This window comes from Melanaphis sacchari, unplaced genomic scaffold, assembly GCF_002803265.2.
Source record: "Melanaphis sacchari strain LSU unplaced genomic scaffold, SCAv2.0 Contig1_pilon_pilon, whole genome shotgun sequence".
Classification (NCBI taxonomy): Eukaryota; Metazoa; Arthropoda; class Insecta; order Hemiptera; family Aphididae; genus Melanaphis; species Melanaphis sacchari.
In genome coordinates, this window is record NW_020270976.1 from 6,268,828 (window position 1) to 6,281,099 (window position 12,272).

Genomic DNA, 12,272 nt, shown 5'->3' on the forward strand with positions numbered 1-12,272 from the left:
TAATGGAGTATGAATATAATATCAAAGTAAAAATGATAGTTATAATTTTGTCTGTTCTTACCATTACTGGTATATAATAAATCATAGATGTTTTTGACCGTATAATAATTATTATGTTAGTAATGTATTAATCATAAACTTTTATGAATATCTTTATTATGTTTAGCGCTGAATATTATACTATTAAACTTTAGTAATGGTAACATTAATCCTTATACCAATATTTCATGGAGTTAAGAAATATGTAGTATTTGAATACCTACTTTAATACATTTATTGGATTTTTAAATATGATTATAATTTTAAACATAAGTTTTCAAGAATAAAAATTGAAAAATTAACAATATTGTATATTTTGTAAAGTGACATTTATATTATGTGTGTTTAAAAAAAAAACTTGTAAGAAATGTTTTATAAAATAGTTTTCTTGAATAATTATCAAAAATATTTTTTAAATGGTAGGATTATTGGAACTCGGCATTAATTTAAACAAAAGGTATTTACAAAAATCAATAAATATGTTAACAAGAGAAAAACACATTAATTCAATAAATTATGTGAAATTTTATCCTGGCCAAATGTTTACAGTTTTTGAATTTCTTTTAACATTCAAACAACAAAATAGATCGGACTAAAGAATTATTATTTAATGATCTGATGAAAATTTTGTGTATAAGACACCAGTTATTAAAATAATAGAATTATGATATTATAGCTATGTGAAGAATGGACAGCAGTTGAAACTAGTAAGTTATTTTTGGATAACTTGAATAATATTAGTAATTATTTTCATATTTCTATGAAATCTCATACATATGCGTGTTCATATATAAAATAAAAAACAAATCGTAAAGGATAAAAAACATATTGTTAAGTATAAATTTTTTAAAAATAGAATATAAAATACATTAGTCATATTTTGTACGATGCATACCATTAATGACATTAACTGTAAATCAACATAAAATGTATGGCAAAATATTTTAATTAAATACATCAAATAGTATTTTATTTTGTGTATATTTTTAAGAGTTTTCACTGCCGAGGCTTTAGACTTATCACGTCTATAATGAAATTATTGGAAAAACAATTTTATAAACATGACCGAAAGATTTATTAAAAATTAAATAAAAGTTTACACAAAAAAAGTTTACGTAGTAGAAAAAAAACTAACAGAAAAATTGCTTACAATAGTGTTAACAAAAACAATGATAAATGTTAACAGTCTTTATACATTAAGAACACTAATACATTAACATGTTTAAGAGACAAACAAAAGCAGTGTTACAGTTAATATTTACAAAATAATGTCTAGTTCATTAAATTAAGATAAAAATTTAAATCTAATCTCACTTTTGTTTCATGTAGTCTTTAATATCATACAATAGGTAACATTGTAGAGCAAGTAATATAACTCCAGGAATTGAGTACATCAACATCTTTGGCCATTCTGAAGTGTGCTGTATACTTGAAGCATTTGATGAATGCGATAAGTTCATAGGACTATTTTGGTGGTGTGGTAGAGCATAATATGTATACGGTGAAACTGGCTGGTGACACAACGGTGAACACTGTGGTCTATAACCTTGTTGAGTATAAATGCTCTGCGTATCAAAATCATAATCATCTTTCACAGAATACGACGAATAATATCCAGGAGAAGACTCAGCATATCCTGCAAACTTGTCACGTTTAACAGGCATTGAAAACTTTGGTGGTCGAAGTATATTATTTTTGACGCCACGGTTTTCATTGAGTTTCAACCCTTGAAACAGATTATCGACAGTCTTGTTCAATGTCTTTTTTTGACTCTTAGGTAACTCTTCAAAGTGATCAATGTCCATCATTTCCGATTTATCATTGTTTTTATATGATCCATTTGCACTGAATAAACAAATCACAAATTAATTATGAAGCTACCTATTGTTTTAAATTAATAATATTTTATATAAATAGGTTTTAGGGTTGATTGATGGAATAAAATTACCAACATTAATAATTTATTATTTACATTTGGGTTATTTTACATGATCATCTAAGTGACCATTTTATAAAATATTTAAATTGAATACACATACAAGTATTCACAAACCTAAGCTTTGTTAGTGGTTCTATTAGCAACTAACAGTCAACGTGGAAGTAAATCAATAAAATTGATTGAATACATTATCATTGTTACTCATATAATTGTCTACATTGTTTATAATACATAACATTAAATACAGTTTATTCAAAAAATCACCTTTAATATTTTCATGAAAAATTAATATATTCAAATGCGGTTTATCTTATTAATTTAAATATTTTTTTATACAATTTAGTATTATAAATTTTCAAGATTAATTTTTTTTTTTTTGATCACATTTCTTAAAACAGTTAAAAAAATAAATATATTAAAATTGAATTAAAGTCAAATAAATTGCATAGATATTAGCCAATGTACTATAAAGTAGCTAAATACTGAGTTGTTATATTGACTTTCCAATGTTATTAAAAACTTGATTTTAATTCTAAATAATGATAAACAAAATAGGTCAGGTAGATCAAAGAATGCAATAAATGTCGATCATATTATTGACATTAGAGGATGTTAAGAATCTAGGTGTTCAAAATTCAAACTGTAAGTTGCAATTAATGGAAGTAATTTCAAATATTTATAGAAAAAAAAAATGCAAAAAAATATTTTATTCTTTATGTATTAAAATGTTTTATAAACTAATAATAAAGATTAAAAAAATTTTTTTGAATTAAAATTATTAATTTTAATCTTAGTTAAAAGCTTCACTAATCACTGATAATTAAATATTTAAATTTGCAAATTATCATAAAAAATCCACGTTTCATATTGGAGGAATGATTGAAGAATTATGCGATTCATAGTTTATTTTAACTTGGTAAATTTTCATTAGATGGGGCCTAGGGCCTAGGGGGGGGCACAGGACTTAAGACAACAGTATATTGTACAAGTATATCAACTATAATATATATTTATCAAATTAAATATAAATAATTGATAATTTAAATTTAAGTTAAAAATCCTCATATATTAGTATATTACTTTAATTTCATTTATAAACAAAATGTACAATGCTATAATAGTTCACATGACTATAAAATGAACATATTCTTAAAGATAATAAAATTAAATGAACTTTTGATGCAAATTTATTATTACTAAATATAAGATGATAAAAATAGTGAAACATTCCTTGTAAACAATTATATTATTAAGGCTAGTTTTTAATGCAATGTTAAAAATAATACTTTTAATTTTAACTAATTATTTTGAAGGATATTTATTAGTATGTTAACTTAAAAGTGTTGAAGGGGTATATTATAACTTACAAAAAAGTCAATGTAAAATTGGTAAATGGCAATTTTGATATTTATGGTTTGAGATATTATTGATACTGGTTGAACTAAAAATATGTCAATAGTTTTAGGCTCATAAGTAAGGAAAGATACAGAAATTTGACTTCTAACAGGCAGTAAATAACATACCGTTGTGTCGAGGGGTCATATATTGTGCATCTATGTCGTAATCATATTCGTCCCTTGTTGTATACTGAATGGATTTGGGAATGGCTTCAAGAAAGATTTTTTCATTAAGTACTCGAGCAACTTTGAATTTTGGGAGACGTACGATGAACTGATTACTTGACCCAGGCAGAAAATGAGTTTCTCGTAATTGTGTTTTTGGTGACATACATTTCTTACTAAAACGATTATTAAATTATAACAAACTAGCAATTGGCTAAATACTATTTACTAATCTATTTTTATTTCTAAGTGGAACTCTTAAATAAATTATAGATACTAACAAGGTTTGTTTCACTATGGCCTCAAAGTTTTTATTAAATATTTTTTTATTTAAAAAAAAAGTAATATTAAATATTAATATAAAAAGATGATATAATTACATAAGGTAAGATTTAATGGATACATGTTATCGAGTCACTCTGTGGGATAGATGAGTTTGTTTAGTTATAAATGTATTTTATAATAATGATAAAAATTAATTTGCTAAATAGAAAGGTTTTTAAATGCAAATTTTAAAGTTTCCCCACAAAATTGTTATATAGAATTAAATTAAATAGAAATCAATCAAATAAAGATTTGTCTATAAAAAACATATAAGAAACTATAATACTCTTATTAATATTACCTTGTATTATAAATTTTGTATTTTTCATCCTCTAGTTTAATACTTGTTTGTTCAATATTTTGTTTCTTGGTCAAATTTCTAAGTACTGATAATGACGATAGAAGTATAATAATCGCAGAAATGAGAAGAAGCTAAAAAATATTAAACATTTGTAAACTAATATGATTATTTTTAAAATGCAATTATTTTAAATTACTTTAGGTTTTAAAAATGCAACATTTTCAAAATTATTAAAAGCACACAATGATGACCATAGGAACATAGTTATGGCACTTAATTTGTCAAATGTGCTCAAACTGTGATAAGCTTGACACAATATACCACCTAAGCTAATCATTCCAATTAAAAGTGTTAATGTTATAGGATTTTTGGAAGTCAATGAATTTAAATATTGAATTGGCCAGTCATCCAAATAATTTTCGACACCAGAAGATAGTACAAATACAATAAATGATAAAAACAGTGAACATATATTAGGCCAGACATCAGCATTTTGTATATCCTATAAAAATAATAAATATTAATAATAAATAAAAATAAAATTTAACAATAAATTACCTTGTGATTAATATTTATTTTATTTGATTTCAAGTTGTAACGTTGTTCCTGCAATGATAGTATTTTTTGTGTATATTGATTGCACTTAGAACACAATGTTAATGTTGCTTCTAAGTTTTCCCTAAAAATAATTGAAAATAAAGATTAAACACAATGTTATATTTCAATATCTTTTAAACATTACTTGAATTTTTCGATTTCCCTATCAAAGTACTTTTCATTGGTAGGAATAAAACAAGCTAACTGTTTTACTTTAATTTCTTGAATAATGTTGCATTTATTACATAAACCATTTTTATTTTCCTTAACATCCTCTCGGACTACAGAGAAAATTCCCCTGTTGTATCTTTGATCGTGTTGCTCAGGAATTAATTTGCTATAGCTTCCATCCTGAAATTAAATACATATATTTTTATAAGTTTATAATAATTGATTAAACAAATAATTTAAAAAAAATATGAATAAATGGGTACCACTTCAATGTACAATAAGTACAGAGTGGGTTTCTTAAATGAATGCTGTAAATTTGAATTTAATGATATACTGTTTTAAATGAAAAATAGTATAAATTATTAAGTTTATTTTTTTGATAATTTTTTATATTAGTATAACAGTAATTTATTTTATTATTATTTTTATGGAAGGTTGATTTATTTTTTTACAAAATCATTGTATTTAATTTTCAACTTTTAGATATAAAAGGAATTTTTTTTTTAAATTTCTAACTATAAAATAATTTGTAAATTTCCAAGATTTTGATGAATTTTGTTAAAATTCTAAATTTAAATGGTTATAAAAAAATATTAAAAATATAAATTTCTGATATTTTTTTAGTTGGTAAATGATCAACTTACAAGGCACCTTATAATATATTTTTAAGCATTTTACTGTACCAAAAGGTGATGGAAAACAGAAAAAACACACATAATTATAAAATTAATACATTTATCAGAGGATCCATTCAATATTTAAGTATGATACACACACACACACACACACACACACACACACACACATTTACATATATATAAATACACGATACATAAATATTTATATAACACATTACTTGCCTCTTTAAAACCATTAAATTGTCCACATTCAATGCATGAATATTCAAATCGGTCCTCAAAAGCAACTTTAAAATTGGCATTGCAAAACCAACAGTTGACATAAATAGGATAAAATTTTCTCACATAAATATAGACATAATAACAGAATAAAGTAATTGTTAAAGGTGCCAGGACTGAAGGAATTGGTTTATCATTTATATAATTAAAATGTATAACATAATCTGAAACTAAAAACAAATATCAAATATACAAATGTCTTGGTCATGTAAGTTATATTTTTTATATTAAATATTATTTACAGAAACGAAATAAAGAATCATTATTGAAATACTTCTTGAGCAGGTCCATAATATCTGAAACAAATAAAAAAATAAAAGATAAATTAAGAAATGTATAATATTTATTTATATCCTTTATACCTATGTTCAAGACTCTTCTTCATGATTTTTTTACTTATAAAAAATTTAAACTTGGCATCACGAAAAAAAAGACAAAAAATAACAGTTTAAACATTAGATTCTTACTTTAAAATTTATAAATGTCATGCAGTATAATTTTTTTATTTAATTTAATAATTACATGGTATTTTTTCTTTGTACTATATATAAACATTATAAGTTAATATATGTTTGTATTTTAATTAAAATACCTAACTATTTATTTTTTTTTTTTTAATGGAATGTTTATCATATTTGTTATAGGTATTATTAATTATAATGATTTATTATATTAAACTACAGAACTAAAGACACACCACAAATAATTAGTATAAATTGAAATATAACAAATTCAATGATGTACATTTTAGTTCAGAATGGGTAATATTATTTTGTTTGATTTTAAGATTCTAAAAGTAATATGACAAAAAGCCTATCAAAATACAGAGGTCAGGTTAAAGACAATATTTTTTTATTGTTTACTTTGGTCATTAACAATAATTAATTAGATAGTAATTATTATTCTTAACTAAACAGCACCGAAATGTTTTTAGATTTACATTGTTTCAAAATATTGAGACAAGAATAAGAGTTTTAAATCTCAATTGTTTTAAGCTAACATTAAATTAAAAGTTTAATTGATATTTAGTAAACACTCTGTATATATTATCATGTATAAACAAATTATAAATAGTCTCTTCATATAATTCACCAAAACAAAAGTATTATATACATGTATAATGATAAGCTGATAAACTTTCAGCATATAATGCTATTGTTCAATGATAATAAAATATTTCATTAAACAAATATGGATTATTTAAGTGCTTAATGTTTAAAAAAAATATATTCCTTTTAAATGTATAACACCTACTAAAAATACAAGCTAACAAAAACTTGTTGAAAGATTTTTAAAATATAAAATACTTAACATTTATAATTTTAGATATAGTAAAATACATACTAAAAAATTTCAACAAAATTAAAGTTGAGTAGTTTCAATGAAGCAATTGGAAGGGTTTTACTCTTTACAATAATTTAAAAAAACTAACATATTTGATAACAGTTGATGTATAATAGATTTATTTTCAATTAACTTTTGAAAGATTATTGCCCCTAATGCAAAATACAATTATTGATCATTATGAAATTACACATCATAATAAAATGAGAAGTAGACCCTCTTTAATACATTAATGAAATATTTCCCTTTTCCCGCTTAATCATTATCAAATCCAAAATTATTTAAAGATTAACAGAATATGTTGAAGTAATAAGCCTTTGGTATTTAAAATAACATGACCATATAAATTATTATATAATTATTCATATAACTCATCAGGTTATAAAACGCTTATGATACAATTAATGTGCTAATTAATTTTACTTTTATACAATATGATGTATATTTCATTGTATATAACAATTGTTTTTATTAATTTATAAATATTTTTAGTAATTGGTGATTGAATATTATAAGGGGTCAATGTCTTGATAAGATAAAAATAATTAATACTTTAAATTTTCATGTATGAGGGACCATTTTAGAAGAGGAATGCATACCTTAATGTGTGACAAGCACCACTCCCCTTTCCTAATGTGAATGTCTGGCCACTACTCACTATCACAATTACAAGTTTTTCAAATTATGTAGATAACTAAGATGGGAAACAAATTAAAGTCAGTACTGGTGGCTGGTGGGCAGTGATCATCCTATATTCTATGGCAATTAAAACTACATACAAATCACATAAAACAAACAGTAGATGAATAATATCATTTTAGTAAAATATATTATGTTTTCTTCTGTGGACTTTAACAAATATTACAAATTCATAGCTTAATGACAATTAACAAAGTATAGTACCTATTTAAATTCTGTATAGATATACTAAGTATGTTAATAGTAATAGTTGAAACTAATATGAAACATAAGCCATATGAATATGTATTAGTTATAACTTATAAGATATTAAGCAGTACCTAGGTGATAAATGTTTTTCGATAAACGACTTAAACGAGTTCGTATTTAAGTATTAAAACAAAAAACTAATCGTAAAAATTATTTAGGTGTCTATATTCGTTAAAAAAATCAAGCTCGGTTGACTCAAACCGGTTAAATCTTTAATAAGGAAGTGTGTGTATTAATAATAATAAAAAACAAAAAGGGTCAGATTGAATGTCACGAGGGCCAGTGAAACGTATTATATATTTCGCCGACAAAAAAACGAATCAACAGTTTTATTTGCAGAGAACAAAATAATGAACACAATGCATTCTAAACCTAGTGAAATCGAGTTCAATTCATAATTACATATTATAACAATAATTAATACAATAATCATAGGTATTAGGTACATAGTACATAATAGTATTGTAATTTGTGAAGTATTACAAGATAAAAATGAACGGCGTTCAAATTTAATTTGATGAATACGCGGTGCGCATGTGTTGGTAACACCACAAATAGAGGACGAAGAGATGAAGGGTGACCACCATCCACTTTCCCGCCCATACAGCTGCAATTATTGATAAAACTTTGAACTATATACATACTTCAAAACGCCGATTGACGACCAGCTCGCACGACTGGGGATTACGATTTGCTCGAATTACGATTATATTATAATAATACTAGATACAAACACTTGAAATTTATCGTCAAACTAGTAACTGTTAATTTCCAAGACATTTAAAGGTTCAAACAGAGAACAATTTATCAAAGCAATTAAAGAAAATTAATTTTTTATATCACGTACATAGTAGTATAATTTAATTAGCTTGTTAAATATAAGAAATTATTTGAATAAACTTTTCATTTCAATTTCAGTATGTTACTTAGATCTTCGCAAGGCATTACTAGATCAATAATATTGTGTGCACAACGTTATTCAACAATGTGGCCTACCAAAGCTTATGTGAACGGTGAATGGTGTGATGCAAAATCTGGAAAGACTTTTGATGTTGTCAATCCGGCTACAGGAAAAACTATCGCTACTGTACCAGATTTAGATGCGTCGGATGTACAAGTGGCCATAAATGCTGCAAATGATGCATTTAATACATGGAAAAAGACTACAGCAAAAGAAAGAAGTGATCTATTAAGAAACTGGTACAATATTTTAGTAGAAAATAAAGATTATTTAGCAGACATTTTAACATCAGAAGCTGGAAAACCATTAGCAGAATCTTTGGGTGAAATGGCTTATGGAAATTCATTTGTTGAATGGTTTTCAGAAGAAGCACGACGAACTTATGGTGAACATGTTCCTAGTCCAAATAAGACCAAAGAAATTTTAATGATTCGTCAACCGCTTGGACCAGTTGGTCTTATTACACCGTGGAATTTTCCAGTAGCCATGATAACTAGAAAAGCTGGAGCTGCTCTAGCAGCAGGATGTACATGTGTCATAAAACCGGCAGAAAATACTCCAATCACAGCATTAGCTTTAGCAAAGTTTGCTGAAGATGCCGGCATTCCGAAAGGTGTAATTAATGTTGTTACTACATCAAGAGAAAATACTCCAGAAATTGGTAAATTATTATGTGAAAGTCCAGACATTTATGGTATATCATTTACTGGATCTACAGAAGTTGGAAAATTACTATATAAACAATGCAGCAGCACAGTGAAACGTGTTGGTTTAGAATTGGGAGGAAATGCACCATTTATAGTATTCAACGGAGCAGACATCAATAAAGCAGTAGCTGGAGCAATGGCTTCAAAATTCAGAAATTGCGGGCAGACATGTGTAAGTGCTAATAGATTTATTATTCAAAAAAATGTATTTTCAGAATTTGTCGATAAATTGAAAGTAGAAATGGATAAATTAGTTATGGGCGATGGTAAAACTTGTGGTGTGAACATGGGACCATTGATCAATCTAGCTCAAGCAGATAAGGTAGACAGAATAGTAAATGATGCTAAGAACAAAGGAGCAAAAATCATAACTGGTGGAAAACGAGCATTAAGTTTCGGCGAACGATTCTATGAGCCAACATTAATCACAAATGTTACTAAAGACATGGCCTGTTATGTAGAAGAAATTTTTGGACCTGTTGCAGTATGTATCGAGTTTGATACAGAACAAGAAGGATTGGAAATTGCTAATAGTACAAAGAGAGGGTTAGCTGGTTACTTTTATTCAAATGATTTGTCTCAAGTTTGGAGAGTAGCAAAGGCTCTAGAAGTCGGGATGGTCGGTATCAATGAAGGTATCATATCAGCCACAGAAGCAGCATTTGGAGGTGTCAAAGAATCTGGCCTTGGAAGAGAAGGTTCACACCATGGTATGGATGAATACACGGAAATAAAATATATTTGTTTTGGAAACTTAGAATACTAACTATTATCATATATTATATAATTTATAATTTTTATTATATTTTAATATTGTAAGTGAAATAGGTACTGAATATTAATGTCTTCCATTAAAATAAACTTGTCTTCCAAAAGTAATTTATAATAAAAATGTTTAAACTAGTTAATGTATTTTAATTAAATGATTCTCATTGTCATTGTAACAGACTTATTTTTTTTAAATATTGTTTACAATTATTATTTGTTGAGTAATTAGTATTTGAAAAAAAGCTAGTTATGCACTAATTAATATTTAATAACTTGACAATATTTTGAGTGACCTAGCATGTATTTATAAAAAAAAGCAACAAGTATTACCTAACTAATTAACTGTTAATAGATATTTCACATTCAATTGTTTTTGGTTTAAGTACCCAAAGTAAAATAATTTAATAATAAAGAAATGTTTACTTAATATATTTTGATTATGTAATATGACCACAATGGTATGATAATCAAACTATTTAAAATAGATATAGTACAAATCATACTTCATCTTTCACAAAATTTATATTTCTAGATTAAATTAATTTTTATAGTTAAAATACATTAATGTAACAATTTGGTCTTTTTAAACAATTATCATTTACATTAAATAATATGCTTTGCTAGGCAATTATTTGATAAGTAAAATTGAATCTTAACAGTTAACATTTTTACAAATGATAAAATTTCTACGGAGTATAGAGCAAATATTATTAACTACTCAAAAAATAATAGTTGTTAATTAAAATATTTAATTAATAAATATTTTTATCTTCTATACTATATGTCAACGATAAGTGAGAAATTAATTTGATTGAAACTCCACAATGTTGCTAAAATGACGATGCCAAATTAATTTAACAGAGTAGTTCTTATTATTAATGTATGGACAAAATAGTAAAAAAAAAAAACTATTCATGATCAAGTCTGAAGGTGTTGCATAAGTTGTACATACATAATAATAGTATTGTAATGTTGAATAATAATAGTATAATACCATACCTCAAGTTGAATGGGTTGATGACTGATGTGAATGAACTCTATTAATTCATATTAACGGTTCTCGGAAACTAGAAATAAAGTTAGAAATGAATCAATCGAAACTACAAAAAGGAATGAATATAAATATAACGACTCCGGTTTCAGACGTTCGGTAGTTCAGGACTTAGATGTTATCATTTAAAAAAGAAAAACGATGGGTAATCTGTTCGTTTAGGTTAAGATTCGTAAAACAAAAAATAACACCAATCGACAAATTCAAAAACGCCGAACGACAAGTAACGTCACGACGACTAAATATCGAAGCGTCACTTGGTCATTCGTTCGCACTCAGTCTTCGTACGTCGTAGTGTCGTTGTGTCGTATTGTCGTAAACGTATATTTGTGGTACTATAAAAGTTACTGCATTGCCCATAGTATAACGTAATAATATAATAATAATATTTCTATAAACGTTATATTATCGAGTAATGACTGTAAATATTAAATTTTATGGTTTACTGTGTATTTTACGTATTTTAATATAAATTGTATAGGTCTACGGTATTTGATGATACGAAAAAAGATACATTCTGGACACGACAGTACTAATATCTAAAGTCGTGACCTTGAATTGAGCAGTAAAATCTTAGATCATAATAATATGATCTAAGAGTAAAATGCTATCACACGTTTTATGATAACGAATTATCTACCAC

At 25.5% G+C, this 12,272-nt stretch overlaps 2 protein-coding genes across 3 annotated transcripts; one reads left to right on the forward strand and one right to left on the reverse strand.

Annotated features, from left to right (window-relative positions):
* Positions 1-1,159: 1,159 nt before the first annotated feature.
* LOC112593119 lies at positions 1,160-11,975 on the reverse strand. Of its 2 annotated transcripts, XM_025337413.1 has the most exons (9): positions 11,578-11,975; positions 6,093-6,146; positions 5,794-6,020; positions 4,908-5,113; positions 4,724-4,844; positions 4,362-4,667; positions 4,166-4,296; positions 3,502-3,716; positions 1,748-1,884 (listed from the first exon to the last, which is right to left on the reverse strand). In XM_025337413.1, exons 2-9 carry the CDS (start codon positions 6,139-6,141, stop codon positions 1,844-1,846), a joined length of 1,296 nt encoding a protein of 431 aa, XP_025193198.1. In that variant the 5' UTR covers positions 6,142-6,146; positions 11,578-11,975; the 3' UTR covers positions 1,748-1,843. The 2 variants fall into 2 exon arrangements, with proteins under 2 accessions (XP_025193197.1, XP_025193198.1); XM_025337412.1 differs by lacking the exon at positions 3,502-3,716 and having other exon boundaries at positions 1,160-1,884; positions 11,578-11,891.
* On the forward strand, positions 8,772-10,701 carry LOC112593121 (succinate-semialdehyde dehydrogenase, mitochondrial). Its single transcript, XM_025337414.1, has 2 exons — positions 8,772-8,985; positions 9,061-10,701. The coding sequence occupies exon 2, from the start codon at positions 9,062-9,064 to the stop codon at positions 10,574-10,576; it is 1,515 nt and encodes a 504-aa protein (XP_025193199.1). The 5' UTR covers positions 8,772-8,985; position 9,061; the 3' UTR covers positions 10,577-10,701.
* Positions 11,976-12,272: the final 297 nt, after the last annotated feature.

Coding starts and splice junctions, on each gene's coding strand:
- LOC112593121 (XM_025337414.1), top strand. CDS start 9,062: ATGTTACTTAGATCTTCGCAAGGCATTACTAGATCAATAATATTGTGT.
- LOC112593119 (XM_025337412.1), bottom strand. CDS start 6,141: ATGGACCTGCTCAAGAAGTATTTCAATAATGATTCTTTATTTCGTTTC. Junction 4,845..4,907: donor AGGGAAATCGAAAAATTCAA/GTAATGTTTAAA, acceptor AATTATTTTTAG/GGAAAACTTAGAAGCAACAT. Junction 4,297..4,361: donor TTGCATTTTTAAAACCTAAA/GTAATTTAAAAT, acceptor AATATTTTTTAG/CTTCTTCTCATTTCTGCGAT.